This window comes from Lepus europaeus, chromosome 21 (genome assembly GCF_033115175.1).
Source record: "Lepus europaeus isolate LE1 chromosome 21, mLepTim1.pri, whole genome shotgun sequence".
In the NCBI taxonomy this organism is placed as follows: Eukaryota; Metazoa; Chordata; class Mammalia; order Lagomorpha; family Leporidae; genus Lepus; species Lepus europaeus.
Window position 1 is genome coordinate 56,942,089 of NC_084847.1, and position 16,354 is coordinate 56,958,442.

At 60.3% G+C, this 16,354-nt stretch overlaps 1 protein-coding gene across 2 annotated transcripts in view; it reads left to right on the plus strand.

The window, feature by feature from the left end:
* The window catches only part of WIPI2 (WD repeat domain, phosphoinositide interacting 2), a 28,241-nt gene extending 15,598 nt beyond the window's left edge, over positions 1-12,643 (plus strand). For both annotated transcript variants that reach the window (XM_062179841.1, XM_062179842.1), the window contains 8 exons: positions 607-704; positions 890-982; positions 7,807-7,877; positions 8,715-8,822; positions 9,843-10,007; positions 10,838-10,945; positions 11,528-11,658; positions 12,085-12,643. In XM_062179841.1, the coding sequence (XP_062035825.1) occupies positions 607-704; positions 890-982; positions 7,807-7,877; positions 8,715-8,822; positions 9,843-10,007; positions 10,838-10,945; positions 11,528-11,658; positions 12,085-12,197 (887 nt within the window). In that variant the 3' untranslated portion in view covers positions 12,198-12,643. The remainder of the gene's footprint in view (positions 1-606; positions 705-889; positions 983-7,806; positions 7,878-8,714; positions 8,823-9,842; positions 10,008-10,837; positions 10,946-11,527; positions 11,659-12,084) is intronic.
* The last annotated feature ends 3,711 nt before the right edge of the window (positions 12,644-16,354 follow it).

Consider the following 16,354-nt stretch of genomic DNA (forward strand, 5'->3'; position numbering starts at 1 on the left):
CTTCCATTGGTTCACCCCCCCAAGTGGCCGCTGTGGATGGCACGTTGCGGCCAGTGCGCTATGCTGATCCGAAGCCAGGAGCCAGGTGCTTCTCCTGGTCTCCCATGGGGTGCAGGGCCCAAGGACCTGGGCCATCCTCCACTGCCTTCCCGGGCCACAGCAGAGAGCTGGCCTGGAAGAGGGGCAACCGGGACAGAATCCAGCACCCCGACCGGGACTAGAACCCAGGGTGCCGGTACCTCAGGCAGAGGATTAGCCTAGTGAGCCGTGGCGCCGGCCTAATAAATCTTAAAAAAAAAAAAAAAGTATAATCTTAAGCCAAACTCCCATCCTACTGTGGCCAAATAAACTCATTGGTTTGATCGGCTTTGGGTGTGGGCCCAGTGAATGGCTCCAACCAAAGGCCTGTCTGGCACTGGTGTCACCAAAGTGCAGAACTGTAAGGAAATGCCACCTGCAGGTGCCCTTGCGCCCCTGGCTTTCCCCGAGCTTTCCCGGTGCGTGCTAGGTCGTCCCCGACGCTCAGACTGCCTGGCCACCCTGCTCCTCATGTCAGGCCCTGGGCACGCACCCCGCCGTGAGCACTGACGGCTGCCTTGTCCACAGGCCTGTGTGCGCTGTCCATCAACAACGACAACTGCTACCTGGCGTACCCGGGGAGCGCGACCATCGGGGAGGTGCAGGTCTTCGACACCATTAACCTGGTGAGTGCCGTCTGCCGTCTGACAGCCTGGGCGCGGGCGCACACCGGGTGGCCACGTTAGATCACTTGTAGTTGGAGCTGGGTTGGCTGTGGTGGTGGTGTGGTCCCGCCTGAAGACGGGACTGTGGCGCGTGGAGCTGCCTCCGGCCGTGCCCCCGCCTCACGCGCGCTTGGTTCTGTTTTCAGAGAGCTGCGAACATGATCCCGGCTCATGACAGTCCTTTGGCGGCGTTGACTTTTGACGCAAGTGGAACCAAACTTGCCACTGCTTCTGAGAAGGTGAGCCAGCTGCTGAGGCTTCAACAGACTCGCTCTGTTCGCCCCGCCGAGTCCCAGAACAGGTGACGTAGAGAGCAGGGGTGGGCGTGGCGCTGTGCGGACTGAGCTCTGCTTCCGGTCCAGCTTCCTGTTACGCTCCTGGGAGACAGCAGATGACGGCTCCGGTGCCTGGGGTCCTTGCCGCTCTTGGTGGGGAGGAGACCCAGATGGAGTTTCGGGCTCCTGGCTTCAGCCTGGCCTAACCCCGCCTGTTGCAGCCATGTGGGGACCGAACCAGCGGATGGAAGATGGCTCTGTCTCACACAAAAAATACGTGAATTTAAAAAAAAAAAAAAGGCAGCTGCAAATCAGGATGTCGTATCCCTGGCGCGCAGGGATTTAAACACCCTCATGTCATCTGGCCGAGACAGCCAGTGCCTGTTGTGGATAATGGAGAACCACTGGGCGGACCTTACGGCTCGGCGGGTGAAGCTGCTGCCCTCAGGCTCTGCACGGGCAGGAGGCCAGGGCTGGGCGTTGAACCAGCCACCCCCCTGTGGGTCTTGGTCATTTTTAATTTTTTTGTAGGTATTTATTTTTCAAGAGGTAAAATTACAGAGAGAAACAGAGAACAAGATTTCCCATCTGCTGGTTCACTCCTCACATGGCTGCAACAGACAGAGCTGAGCTGATCTGAAACCAGGAGCCAGGAGCTTCTTCTGGACCTCCCACGCAGGTGCAGGAGCCCAAGGACTTGGGCCATCTTCCACTGCTTTCCCAGGCAGTACGCAGAGAACTGGATTAGAAGGAGTGGCTGGGGCATGAACCAGTGCCCATATAGGATGCCAATGTCACAAGCAGAGGCTTAGCTCACTGCGCCATAGCGCCAGCCCCAGCATGGCCATCTTAACCAGCACCGTAAGTGCTGGGCCAAATGCCTGCCACCAGTGTTTTTAAATTACGGAGGTAACGTGTGTGGTGATAGAAAAATTAAAAAATAATGAAAAATATTTTAAAAAATAGACAAGTCTTATTCAGCTAATCTGAATACGTTTCCATTTATTGCCTTTCATCCTTTTCCTGTGCCTCTAACAGGGATGGACTCATACTGTGTTTCACTTGTCACTCTTTTTTCACTCTGCACAGTAGATCTCTCTGAAAGGTAATAGGAGCAGGTGTTTGGCTAGTGAGTGGCCTGTAGCAGAGAACCTGGGTCCCCAGCCAGCTCCGGCCCCTGACTCCAGATTCCTGCCAGCACAGACCTGGGAGGCAGTGGGCATGGCTCAGGGTGCTGGGTTCCTGCCTCCTGACAGCCATTGTGGGCATTTCAGGAGTACCAGTGGATGGGAGCTTTCTGTTTACCTCTCTCTCTCCCTCTAAAATAAATAATTTTTAAAAAAATTTATTTATTTTAAAGGCAGAGTTACAAAGAGGCAGAGGCAGTGAGAGAGAGAGGTCTTCCATCCACAGGTTCACTCCCCAGATGGCCGCAACGGCCAGAGCTGTGCCGATCCGAAGCCAGGAGCCAGGAGCCTCTTCCCGGGTCTCCCACGTGGGTGCAGGGGCCCAAGCACTTGGGCCATCTTCTGCTGCTTTCCCAGGCCATAGCAGACAGCTGAATTGGAAGTGGAGCAGCTGGGACTGGAACCGGTTCCCATATGGGATGCTGGTAGTGCAGGTGGTGGCTTTACCTGCTAAACCACAGCACCGGCCCCTGAAATAAATGTTTTAAAAAGCTTTTCAAGGGGCCAGCATTGGGGGCTGGCACTATGGCGCAGCAGGTAATGCCCTGGCCTGAAGCGCTGGCATACCACATGGGTTTGAAACCCGGCTGCTCCACTTCTGATCCAGCTGTCTGCATGGCCTGGGAGAGCAGTAGATGGCCCAAGTCCTTGGGCCTCTGCGCCCGTGTGGGAGACCTGGAGGAAGCTCCTGGCTCCTAGTTTCGGATTGGCACAGCTCCAGCTGTTGTGGCCAACTGGGGAGTGAACCAGCAGATGGAAGACCTCTCTCTCTCTCTCTCTCTCTCTGCCTCTCTTCTCTTTGTGTAACTCTGACTTTCAAATAAATAAATCTTTGGAAAAAAAAAAAAAGAGGCTAGCATTGTGGTTAGTTGCTAAAGCTACCGCTTGCAGCACTGGCATCCTATATGGATGTCGGTTTGAGTCCCAGCTGGTCCACTTCTGATCCAGCTCCCTGCTAATGCCCCTAGGAAAGTAGTGGAAGATGGCCCAAGGGCTTGGGCCCCTACATCCATGGGAGACCTGGAAGAAGCTCCTGGCTCCTCACTTTGGCCAGTGTTGAAGTCATTTGGGGACTGAACCAGTGGATGGAAGACCTTTCTCTCTATATATAACTCTGCCTTTCACATAAATAAGTCTTTAAAAAAAAAAAAAAAACAACTTTTCATGCCTGTACAATAATGCTCAATTATGATTTACTTAAGCATCACCTTTTGGGGCACTCGAAATTGTTCCTTCTGTGTTGTTATTAGGATGATGGCGTATTTAAGTCAGGAATCTTCTGTTTGATTCTCTAACTCGTGAGAGTCCAGTAAGAAGAATTTCTGGGCTAAGGACGTGGTCTTTGTAAAACCTGTCTGCAGATGACAGCGTGGCCATGGCCCCCCAAGCGTGACGTGGCCTGGTCCACGTCCTCGCTCGGCTTCGTGCCAGGGCCTGTCGGAGCTCCTGTCCCTCCCCGCACTTGCCTATGGCTCACTTCACTCTGATGTTGCTCCTTCCCACTGAATCTCTCTCTTCTTCTTCTTCTTCTTCTTCTTTTTTTTAAAGATTTTAAAATTTATTTTAGAGGTAGAGTTACAGACAGTGAGAGGGAGATACAGAGAGAAAGGTCTTCCATCCGCTGGTTCATTCTCCAAATGGCCGCAACAACTGGAGCTGGGCCAATCCGAAGCCAGGAGCCAGGAGCTTCTTCTGGGTCTCCCACGTGGGTGCAGGGGCCCAAGCACTTGGGCCATCTTCTGCTGCTTTCCCAGGCCATAGCAGAGAGCTGGATCGGAAGAGGAGCAGCTGGGACTAGAACCGGCGCCCATATGGATGCCAGTGCTGCAGGTGGAGGATTAACCCACGGCGCCACGGGGCTGGCCCCCCACTGAATCTCTTAAAGTCACCGCCCCCTCCAGCTGTCTTTGAGGAAGGTTTAGGTTCTCAGTGAAGGTGGTGCCGGCTGCGGCTCCCTGTGTCAGGACCTGGACTGGGTCCTTCTTGTTCCGCCTCGCGTGGCTGTTCCCTCTGTGTCCGTTTTGTGCTGAGGGCTCTCGGCCCAGGGTCCCGAGCTGGGTGGTGGTGGGACTGGCTCACCAGGTCACCGTGTCGCGTCGAATGGCCGGCATCCTGTGTGCTTTGATGACTCGCAGGCTCCCCTCTGGGTTTGGCCGCCTCCTGGGAAGGCTGTGGAGAGCAGAGGCGTGGTGGCTCTCGGCGGCTCAGTCTGCAGGCGTAGACCTTGGCCTTCTCGGCCTTCGTGGCCCTCGGGATGGGCTGACCGTGTGGCAGGGAGCTTGCTGGCCTGCCGTGACGGGACGACTGGTTAGCGTTGTGTGTGGGATGTGTCACAGCAAACCACGTGCAGAGCTCAGGGTGGGCTGAGAAGGCCCAGCCTTTGCCGCGGCTGGCTGTCCGTGCCCGGGACGTGCCCCGTCCTGGTGCTCGGTTACCCGGTTCCTCCGAGGAGCTCTGACCTCTCGCAGCCATTATAGACCCTGGGTGTGAACTTGCCAGTTTCCTGTAACAGCTCCGTGGGGCCCTGCACCCACATCGCCTGCCGTTTTCAGTATTCATGAACGTGTCCGGTGTTCTCGGTGGGTTTTACATTTTACCTGTTTGAGTCTTTACACTGGGCTGGTGTGAAGTCGAGTACTGGAAGTTCTTCCTGCCTCACACACGTGAGTGCTTCGTGCTTCAGGGTTCCCTGGTCTGTTCCGGGGCTCTGGCTGCGTCCTGGTCCATCCCCCGCTGTTCTCTCGTTGACTCCCAGAGCCCGTGTCTGTTTGATTTCGCAGGGCGGTGGGGAAAGTGGTATCTTTAAAATAGTTCATGTTGCCCGCGTGTGCCCCCTGCACTGCCGCCATGGGAGCGCAGGGTTTGGCTGGGCACAGCCGCTCGGAGCTCCCAGGGGGATCACGGAGCCAGGTGGTTGAGCGCACGGGTTGGGAGTCGGGGTGGCAGAAGAGCCGGCAGGAGCAGCGTGGTGGGCCCAGGGCTGCGCAGCTGAAACTCTCGTAAACTTGGGCGTGCACTTGGCGCCACTGCCCGCAGCCAGGAAAATGAAGGTGGTCGCACCTCGCATGGGGTTCTGCCCCGGCAGCCGCTGCGTGTGCTGCCGCGTGCACCGGCACCAGCCGTCCTGCGCGGCGTCTGGTGCCTGGTCGTCGGCACCGTGGTCCTGCTGATTCCACCGGGCGCTGGCTGACCCAGACCAGCACCACTTCCCGGGTTCTGAGCTGGGAGGCGCCATCGCGTCCGTGGGTGCTGCCAGTGTGTGCGTTGCTGCTGCAGCTTCTTTTCTGATCCTGATAAGTACAGTGGGCACGTAGGGCGCGTACACGCAGCACGCCGCCTGGCCCGTCCGTTCTTCTGTTGCCCTGAACACCGTGCTTGTCTGTCCCAGCTCCATTTGGGGACACGCAGGATTTCCCTAGCGAGCTGTCAGGGCAGGAGCCCTCCTGTTTGGTTCTCGTTATTCTTCTGCATCACCGTGACTTTCGAGGGTTACTTGATCAGCTGCGTGCCTCTGATGTCCTGGTTTATGTCACCAGCAGTGACCCCACGTGCCCCTGGGGATGGCGCTGCTAAGGAGCCTGCCTGGGCTGGGGAGGGGGCGGCGGAGCTGAGGGCCCGGCCGTCAGGCAGCCGTTCTGCGCTCTCCCGAAACGCTGCATTGTGAGATGGCGGGGTTAGGTTGCAGTCCTCTGTGGTCTCCCACACTGGCTTGTGCTAGAACACCGTGTTAGGGTAGCTGTAGAGTAACGGGCCCCGCTCGTCTTCCCTGAGCCTTGAAGCTGCCCCAACTCTGGATGGCCCTCGGGTCAGAGAAGTCTAGTGTCACACCCTTTGGGGCAGTGATGCGTCATACTTTGTGTCTCTGTTCCCTCTGTTTGAAAAGTATAAAATAAAATCAAAATGACACACTACTGCACTTGAACCATGCGGTGTATAGAACAAGCCCGTATGAAGACAGGCGTGTTGATTGTGAAACCGTTGCTCCAGTGGGCATCCACACACCAAGCGTTTCCCCACAGTTCTTTATGTTTAGGTCAGCAACCTCTTGAATTGGCTGGTTCTGGGTTTTCTTGGTGGACTACACTGAGGCTGTTAAATACGCCAGGCAGCAGAGGTCATCCCGTGCTCGGGTGGCACTGGCGTGTCTGGCTGTAAATGGGAGTTGGTGCCCCCCTTTTACTCAGCGTTCTGCCCTCGCCTCACCCAAAGACTGTCGCTTGCTTTGTCCAGGGCAGGCCTGCTGCTGTGTGCCCGATAGTGTGGGTGAGGGGACTCCTTCCTCCGTGCCTGAGCATCCTGGCAGGCCTCACTCACCATCTTGGAGAACATGGGTCTCAGGGAAGCCAGGGGGCTGTGCTCCCTCTGGCAGGCCCCATCTCTGCTACCTGCATTGAAAAGGAACTTTACATGCCGGCGCCGTGGCTCACTTTGCTGGTCCTCGGCCTGCAGCGCTGGCATCCCATACGGGCGCCGGATTCTGTCCCGGTTGCCCCTCTTCCTGCCCAGCTCTCTGCTGTGGCTGGGAGGGCAGTGGAGGATGGCCCAAGTGCTTGGGCCATGTGCCCACATGGGAGACCAGGAGAAGCACCTGGCTCCTGGATCGGCACAGTTCTGACCTTAGCGGCCATTGGAGGGTGAACCAACGGAAGGAAGACCTTTCTCTCTTTCTCTCTCTCACTGTCTATAACTCTACCTGTCAAATAAAAATAAGAAAAGGAACTTTATATTCCTCTGTGAAAGTTGGCAGCTTTCCTGTTGTTCATGATTTAGCTGTAAATGAAACCTTTTGCAATTAAAGTGAAATTTGCCCACAAAAAATATATATAGTTCATTTCAAAGCAGGACAGTCTATAGCTCACCATCTGTTCATGTGTTCTCTTGTCTTTTCTTAGTAGACGCTTTTTGATGTGGTCTCACCATTAAGCTTTTTTTTTCTTTTTTCATTTATTTGAAAGGCAGAGTGACTGAGAGTGCTCCTGTCCACTGAATCACCCCACAAATGCCTGCAACGGCCACAGCGAGTCCAGGCCAAAGCTAAGAGCCAAGAACCCAGTCTGGGTCTTGTGTTTGGTGGCAGGGACCCAAGCATCTGAGCCGTCACCTGCTGCCTGCCAGGGTGTGCGTGAGCAGGAAGCTGGGTCAGGAGCAGAGCCAGGCTGGTACCCAGGCCCTGGCAATGGGCTGTGGGTATCGGGCAGCAGCCCCTGTGGTTGTAAGCATGCTCTGTGCCCCATTGGGGCAGTGCCCCTGGAGCCCGGCGCTCACAGCTGCACAGACGTGACGATGGTTCTGGTTCTGGTTCTTTGTACTTGGGCTTTTAACGACAGAGAAGCGGGAGCACTCTGTCCCACATGTGGCCTCAGCCTTGGAGTAGGTGGCTCGGCGCTGTGCCAGGACTGGCAGCAGACTGGTTCACGAGTGGCAGGCGGTCTCAGCCCCTGGGGCCTGGGGCCGAGAGGAGAGGCCACAGAGCCGCTCGGGGCCCAGGGCAGCTGTCGCTGGAATCACCCCGTGGGGCTCATTTTTAGTCTGATGTGCTTAGAAGTGGAAAAAGTCTGTTTTTGTGCAAATAAACAAAGTATTTTCCCTTCCTTGTCACAGGGGACCGTGATTAGAGTGTTTTCCATTCCGGAGGGCCAGAAACTCTTTGAGTTCCGGAGGGGAGTGAAGAGGTAAGGCATGTGGACGGCCCGCGTGGTCCCGGGGTCGGGCTCGGAGTCCGCTCTGGATTGTCTGGGCCAGAACATGTGGCACGTTCAGGACACACCGAAAGTTCCCACTAAAGCAAACGTCTGTCTACCCCGACCCGGGCACCCATGGAGACCAGCAGTCGCCTCAGCCTGGGAGATGACGTCAGGCGTTTTTACCAAAGCCGGCGAGGGCTCCTCCCACCGGGTCTGTGAGCTGGTGCCCGCCGCGGCTTTGAGGTGTGCACCGTGTCGGCGCCGTTGAGGCAGGCACCGCTCCTGCCTCGCGTCCCCCAGCCCTGGTAAAGAACGCCCCTCACAGCTGTTGCCAGGGCTCGAGGACTTGTATTTCTGGGCTTGGGAGAAAATGGACATGTTTAAAGGCTCTGAGGGGTTCACCGTGATGCCCGGGCCGTGCCGGAGAGCCCGCCGGTGCAGTTCCACTGTCTTAAGCTCGCCGGAACACCACTGCCCCTCTGGCCTGCAGCAATTGTTGTGATTTCAGCATTGGATTTTCTTCCCTGCCTTTGGAGCTGAAAACCATCTGAGTCAGCTCCAGGCAGCTTAATGCAACTCCGCTCCCTCCGCCAAGCAGTTGGCCGTCCAAGCACGTGTTTGAGAGTCGCCGTGCCTGGCGTCACCCGTTTCCTCTCTAGAGGGTGGGGAGGGGCTGCTGAACAGGCCGCCGGTGCCCCTTCAGCTGGAAGGGCCTGGGTGCCGCCCCGTGACATGCCTGCCACAGGCGGGTGGACCGCCCCGTGACGCCCCTGCCACGGGCAGGCCGGCTGCCCCGTGACGGCCGGCCGCGCTGTGTCTCCGCAGGTGTGTGAGCATCTGCTCACTGGCCTTCAGCATGGACGGCATGTTCCTGTCCGCCTCCAGCAATACCGAGACCGTGCACATCTTCAAGCTCGAGACTGTGAAAGAAAAGTGAGTTGTGAGGACACGTTTGTCTTCCGACGGCGTGAGAACGTGGCACGGGCCCTGTGGCCCCAGCTCGGGGCTGCTGCCGCCAGCCAGGCTCAAGGCAGAGGGGGCCCCACTGGGGTGATGTGACGTGCGGGCGCGGGAGGCTCCCAGGTGTGGGCGGATGTCCCTCCTGTGTGGCGTGCTCTGAGCGGGAGCGGCTGTGACGCGTGCCTGCTGCAGCCAGCCCCAGCCTCTCCCCGGCCTTGGCAGAGCCCACAGATGGCACTTGCAGGTTTTTTTTTTTGTTTGTTTGTTTGTTTTTTTAAGATTTATTTATTTATTTGAAAGACAGAGTTACACAGAGAGAGGAGAGGCAGAGAAAGAGAGAGGTCTTCCATCCGATGGTTCACTCCCCAGATGGCCGCAACGGCCAGAGCTGCACCTACCCGAAGTCAGGAGCCAAGAGCCTCTTCTGGGTCTCCCACGTGGGTGCAGGGGCCCAAGCACTTGGTTCATCTTCTGCTGCTTTCCTAGGCCATAGCAGAGAGCTGGATCAGAAGTGGAGCAGCCGGGACTAGAACCGGCACCCATGTGGGATGCCGGTGCTTCAGGCCAGGGCGTTAACCCTCTGAGCCACAGTGCCGGCTCCATTTGCTGTTTTAACAGTGGATGCACACTTGAGTTCCTGCAGTGAGGGTGTGGGGGAAGGATTTTCATCCTTTGTCTCCTCAAGCCTTACAAAGAGCATCCCACTGATAGCCCAGAGGAGGAGCCAGCCTGAGGTGTGGGGGCAGTGACCGCGGGACGGTGGCAGCCGAAGGTTTGTGCCCAGGGCCACGCAGACTCCCCGCTGCCAGGATGGACCTGGGAGTCCTCCGCTGGACCTGAAGCCATCCCGCATCATCCCCTTCCTCGGGGCCTGAGCGCCCTCGTGGGACCTGGGGCCGGGGGCCTCCCTGTGAGACGTGGAGAGCCGCCCTGTGCGGCTCTGAGGGCGGCGAGTGGACACCCACTTGAACCGTGTGCTGTGTGTCCCCGCAGGCCTCCAGAGGAGCCCACCACCTGGACTGGCTACTTTGGGAAGGTGCTCATGGCCTCCACCAGCTACCTGCCGTCCCAGGTGACGGAGATGTTCAACCAGGGCAGGGCCTTTGCCACCGTCCGCCTGCCATTCTGTGGCCACAAGAACATCTGCTCACTAGCCACGTGAGTCACAGGGGCGCCTGCCTGCGCCACGGCCTGGGGTGCACTGAGGGAGGGGCCCTGGGCACATCAGGTGTCCTGGAGAGTGGGACCTGGGCGTTGCTGGGCTACCTGGACGGGTGGAGCCGCAAAGCCCGCTTTCCCAGCTGCAGGTGGAGAGGTACTTGTCACAAACACTCGGTGCGTGGGGGAGTTTGTGCGGGCATGGTGCCTTGGGCACGGGGCCAGGTCTGGATCAGCTCAGCTCTGCTTTGTGCCCACTGTCCGCTCACGGCCTCAGGTGGTCATGCAGTGTTTGCTGTGCACCTCACGGTCAGGTGGGAGTTCTCCACGGGGTGTTGTGTTCCTGAACCACACCTGAATGTGCTCTCCATGGTATTCTGATTGCACAGAAATCTCTCTGTGTTTCTGTTGAGACTGTTCAGTGTTGATGAGAAACATTGGGTCACCTGCAGGAAGCTGCCAAGGGAAGCAGCCTCCCTGGGGGCTCTGCAGATCTGAGGAGCACAGCTCCGTGGGCACCCAGGGGTGGCGCAGGATGGCGCCCTTCTGCTCCCGCCGCCTTGCCGGCGGTCTCTTCCCTCCTGCTTGTCAGACTAGCGTAGTGGGAGAGTTCTGTGATAATGCCTGTCCCCAGGACTCCAGGCCATGGCACCGACTTGGTTCTGCCTTGCTCCCCGTGGGGTCAGTGCCTTGCTGCCCCGCGCCCGTGGGGGCGTGTGGGGTGCGGGAAGCTGGGCTGGCGTGACCCGGGGCTGCTGGTGCAGCACGGTGCCACGGGTGCTCTTTGCACTCCGCGGGCCTCCAGCTTGGCTGCCTCTCATCGCCACCAGGATTCAGAAGATTCCCCGGCTGCTGGTGGGAGCGTCCGACGGGTACCTGTACATGTACAACCTGGACCCCCAGGAGGGCGGCGAGTGCGCCCTGATGCGGCAGCACAGGTGAGGCCGTGTGGGTCCGCCGCGTCCTGCTGGTCGGGGGAGGGGCGGCCCTTTCCCAGACGAGCTTGGTCTGGTCCTGTGACTCGGCGCACTCCTGGCCGGCGCACCTCCGCAGGGTTCTCTGAGCACCAGGTACCCGGCGAGGGGCGGCCCAGGCTGCAGCTGCCCTGTGGGGCGGTGCCATCTCCCACGCTGCCATCTGGCTGGAAGAGGGATTGAACTTGCAGTTGGCGGTGGGGGGTGGGGTATTCCTGTTAACGCTGTATTTAGTGCAAGTCCCAGTGCCAACTGTGATATTTTTACAGTGGGGGAACTGGGAGGTGATGTTTTCATAGCAAATTTTGTTTGAGACTAAAAATGAAATAATAGCACCCCTCTGGGTGGGTGTCTTTCCATCAGACGGCCTGGGTGACCCAGGTGCACAGGTGCACTGGGGCCCCACCCCCCGCATGAGCATGCGCACTGCGGGCCCTGGAGTGCCGCCCACGCTCTGCTTAGCCGTCACTGTGTGGCGCCTGTGGCTGCAGCAGGCCGCCAGGGAAGCGCCGACCGCTGAGCGCGCCTCCACGTTCTCTCCTCCAGGCTGGACGGCAGCGTGGAGACCAGCAGTGAGGTCCTGGACTCTGCCTCTCACGACTGCCCCCTGGCGACCCAGACGCAAGGCACAGCTGCCGGGAAAGGCGCCTACGTGCCTTCGTCTCCCACGAGACTTGGTAAGGGGCGGGCTGCAGACTGCACGGGGACTTGTGCCACTGGCCCCCGGGCAGCTTTCCACTTGCCCTCGGGAAGCTTAATGGCCATTCTCAGCAGGTCAGCTCTGTCAGCTGCCCTCAAGACCAGAGCCACACGTGAGCCCGTCGGGCCTCCTGTCCAGCTGCAGTAGCCGGACACTCTGCAGGCGGGCAGCTGGGAGCCCTGCGCTTCTGGGGGCCCCTGCTGCTCACTCCCTCCCAGCCCCGCCGCCCTGAGCGCCCGATTTGAGCATTTTGGGACACACTTCCTCTTGCTCACGGGAGCAGGTGGGCAGCGTGCCCGCGGCACAGAAGAGGGTAGAACTGAGCCTCCTCCGTGTGGGCTGTGGCTGTACAGTCTCCGGTTGGCGGCGCCCAGCCTCTGAGGGTCATGTTGTGTCTCTGCAGCCTACACAGATGAGCTGGGGGCCGTGGGAGGTGCCTGCCTGGAGGAGGAGGCCGGCGCCCTGCGCCTGGACGAGGACAGCGAGCACCCTCCCATGATGCTGCGCACCGACTGAGCCTGCCCCGGAGGCCGAGGCTGGACAGGGGCTCCGAGCGCTGCTGCTGTGGACTCTGAGCCGGACGGGGCGGGGGCGGCAGAGGCTGCTCCACACCAGGTCGTAGCGGTAGTCTAACTCCGTACCGTCTCACCTCCGTGGCTTTCAACCCTGCTGACAAACTTTCGCTTTTCCTTTGTTTTCTCTTTTTGCCAAAAGTAACTGTTTGGTGAAGCCCTCGAGACCTTCTTGCTTTGCATGCATGAATGTGCCAAGCTGGCGTGAGGCGGTCGGAGCCGCGCAGCCTCCGGCACCGTTGTCTGGGCTCGAGCCGCACACACCGACGACGGTGTGCCGAGGAAGGCAGCGGGGGTCGCCGGGGCCTGGCCTGGACCCTCTCTCCCTGCGGCCCCCCGGACCATTTTCCTTCCGTTTTATTTTGTTAATTAAATTCTTTCCAAATTGGATTATGCTGGGATTTCTTCCTGGTGGACTTGGAAGAGAGACGGGCTCCTGGCATTCTGGGCGTTCCTCTCTGACAGCGGGTGAACTTGAACTTGTGCCTGGACGCCTGGAGCAGACAGCCGTGGTGTTCGTACGTGCATGACCTGCCCCTCCCTTCACTCGCGTGGAAGAGCGCTGTGGTTTTAAATTTTCTATTTTTAGGGAAGTTTGTAGCTACTGTGGCAGCTGAGCCCCGCCGTCGGCCCTGGCTGCTCCCGCAGGGCGGGTCTCGCCTTCCGTGGGCTTCCCCGGCTCCCCTCGGAAGGGGCTGAGAGGTCGCGGTCGGAGCCATGCCCTTAGCTCCCTGCCGCCAGCCAGAGAGAAGCGGGTTGCCTCCCTGGACTGCGTTCCTGACCCAGGCCCCGCGCTCGGAGCGGGGAAGGCATTGGCGGCGCCGTGGCGTGGAGAGGTGCAGGAAACGGCAGGAGTAAAACAAACCCTGCGCTTGCCGTGCCTGGCTGTTGTGTCGTGGGGGCGCCCGGGCAGGGGAGAGGCCGGCAGGCCTGGAATCCCTGTCCTGTGGTGCAGCTGTGTGGTGAGAGTGCTGCTCCCAGGGGAGGAGTCGGAGGGCCTCGGTGGGACCTGTGTCCCTGCCCCTGGGCGTGGCCAGGGGCCCACAGGGTCTCAGGCCAGCACTGGGCCCGTGTCAGGTGCAGGGGGGCAGGGCGGGGGCTGGCCTGAGTGATGGTCAGGGGCCCGCACAGTCTCAGGCCAGCACTGGGCCCGTGTCAGGTGCAGGGGGGCAGGGCGGGGGCTGGCCTGAGTCATGGCCAGGGGCTGCACAGTCTCAGGCCAGCACTGGGCCTGTGTCAGGTGCCGGGGGGCAGGGCGGGGGCTCAGTCCGCCGGGCCGCTGTCCTCTCTCTTGGATCCTCTCCCTCTCAGCCTCAGTGGCTTCCATGTTGAGCCAAGGCCATTGGGAGAAGCGGCCTCTGCTGTCCCAGGTCAGCAGTTCCCGCTCTCCACCATGGGAGGCCTGGGCTGCGCAGCTGCCAGAGAGAGCCGGCGGCCTGCTCAGGCAGGGGGGGCATCCCTAGGGAGGGTCACCCACCCTCCCTCCTGTGCCCGGTTCACTGCCAGGAGTGCCTCTTCCTCTGAGTGAGGCCGTGGGCAGAGCGGCGGTGGGGGGGCTCAGGCTGTGGTGCTGTGGTGCCAGGGCCGGACACCAGGTCCTGCCCGCCGGCCCGGCTGCTGGCTCGCCACACCCTGCGCTGCAGGGCAATGCTGGGCTTCATCACGGAGTGTTTTTTTTTTTTTTTTTTTTTTAAGCTTCAAAAAGGACTTGGGGGTAGGAGATGGGCGTCAAAACCTTGAGACGTCCTCAGTGGACTCGTGGGTCGGGACCAAGCCTGTTTGTCTTGAACAATGGACCCAAGAGTTGGATTGAACCTGGAGCCAAAGAGAAGCGAAGCCGGGCCGAGTGGGCGCGCTCAGTGGCCAGCGGCGTGTCCGTCCGTCCGCCCTGAGCCCTACTGCTCTGCGGGACTGAAGCCTGGTGCCAGCACAGCGCCTACGCGCAAAGCCGGGGGCAGGCGGCGGAGGATGTGCGAGTCTCCCCCGCACGTAGGCTCGTGGGCGGCAGCCCCGGCCCCTGCCGCGCCCGGTCCTGGGCCGTCAAGAGCTCTGGGCAGCCTGGCCCTGCCCTCACGGGGCCTGGTACCCGCCGCTGCTCTCTTGGGGCAGGGTGTGGGGGTGCCGACTCCGGTCGCCGCTGGCATGGTCGGGCCTGCTCCGTGCCGGGAGTCCCTGCCCAGCGTGTGTGCGGCGCTTGCCTGGACGCTGGAGGGGGTGGGGCTGAAGGGCGCTCAGTCCCTCTGCGCGGGGGCGGGGGCGGCAGAGCCCTGCGCAGGGAGGCACCTGTTTCTGGACGCGCGTGGTGGCCACGGGCTCCGATGCGTCGGTCCTCAGCCCTCGTCCCCTTCATCCTGTGGATTTCGTGAATTGCTGAAAAAAAGAGAAAAAGCCCGGTTTCTCTGACCATGAAAGTCTCGTTTGAAGAATTAAATCTTTTTGAAAGGCCTTTGTTCACTCTGCACGTACGGCGTCGCTCCTTACCGGTCGGGGTTCAGCTGCGCCCGTCCACGCCCTGGCGTGGGTCCTGCCGGGGCGGGGGGCGGGGAGTGGCCTGTGTGTGAGTCGCGGTGAGTCCGTGACACTGCGTGTCTCTGCGTGTGCCCCAGGGACCACAGGGCGTCCCGGGCCTCGGGTTTTAGGGCTGCGTTGAGATGTTAGAGCCTGGGTGGTTTGTCACTGATCCGCTCCCGGCTCCCAGCTGAACGGCTGAGTCACCCCCACGCTGCGCTGTGATTGTGGCTGGAGCCAGGCCGGAAGCGCCCTACAGGATGTCACAGTCCTTCCCTCTGGCGTTGTCTCGGCCGAGGGTGGGCTCTGTGGCGGAGCCGGTGAAAGCCGCTCGCTGCGGGCAGTGCTGACCTCCCCTGCGGGCACCAGGTGGCGTCCCGGCTGCTCCACTCCCGTCCAGCTCCCTGCTCTCACTCCTGCATCAGCGGTGGAGCCCAAGTCCCTGGGCCCCTGCGCCCACATGGGGACCCGGAGGAAGCTCCTGGCTCCTGGCTCTGGCCTGGCCAGCTTTGCGGGAGTGAACCAGCGGATGGAAGCTCTCTGTCTCCCTCTTAGTAATTCTGCCTTTCAAATAGTCAATCTTGAATTGTCTTGTCCAGAAGGCCAGGGGCTCACAGTGAGGGTGGGATGAGGCCTGAAGTTGTATAGCTTGGGGCTCAGATCGGGGCGGGGGTGGGGGGCCCCCGAGACAGGCTGAACTGGTTCCGCCCGCACCGCGGGTCCTGTCTGGCCCAGCGAGGGCAGCACCTCCCTCGGCCCTGTGCCGCGCCCACCTGCTGGCGCCAGCAGGCCCAGCTCGAAGTGGAGCCCCTGGGCTGGCCAGCTCTGTCTGCTGCCCAGAGCCGCCGTCCCGTGTCCCCTGCTTTGCCCCGTTCTGTGAAGATGTCCTCGAGCCCCCAGCAGCAGCCCGGCTTGCTCTTTGGCGAGGCCAGGCCAGGGTTTGGAGAGCAGGACCATGGGGTCTTGCACTGCTGGCCTTGTGGGTAGGCTGAAGCCCTGCCTGAGCCCCCGAGTCGGGGAGTTCAGAGCCAAGTCCAGCGTGGGACGGAGCTGACCCTTCCTGGGCAGAAGCACTTGGCTGGCGAGGCCAAGTGCGTCCCGCGTGGAGTTGGGATCGCAGGGACGGCCAGGCCAGGCCAGCTTCTCGGTCAGACTGAGCCTGAAATAAACCTTCAAGTTGGGCGAGAGCTCGCCGCCTGCCCCGCAGTGCGCTTCCCCCGGAGTCCCCGCCGCCTGCCGCCCGCTCCTCACGCTCACTCTTGGGGGTGGCCGGACGGGAAGTTCTTTGGTCCCACAATCGCTGTGTTCTAAGTTTTAATAACAAAGTTACGCGAGAAAACGTTCAGGGTTTGCTGTGGTTTGTAACTGTGCTGGGGATTCTCGAAGGTGGGATTTTCCCCGTGGGGTGGGGCAGCAGACAGGGGTCCCCCACCCTCCTGCGCGCTGACATTCCCCACGGGAACCAGTTGGCCCAGGAGGCGCCTAAATCTGGTCCCACCTCCCCCCAAGGAGGCACGTGGCCCCTGGTTATTCTCCTCCTGGCCACCAGATGGCGCTGACCCCACGCGTGTGCTGGGCCTGGCTGGCGGGTGT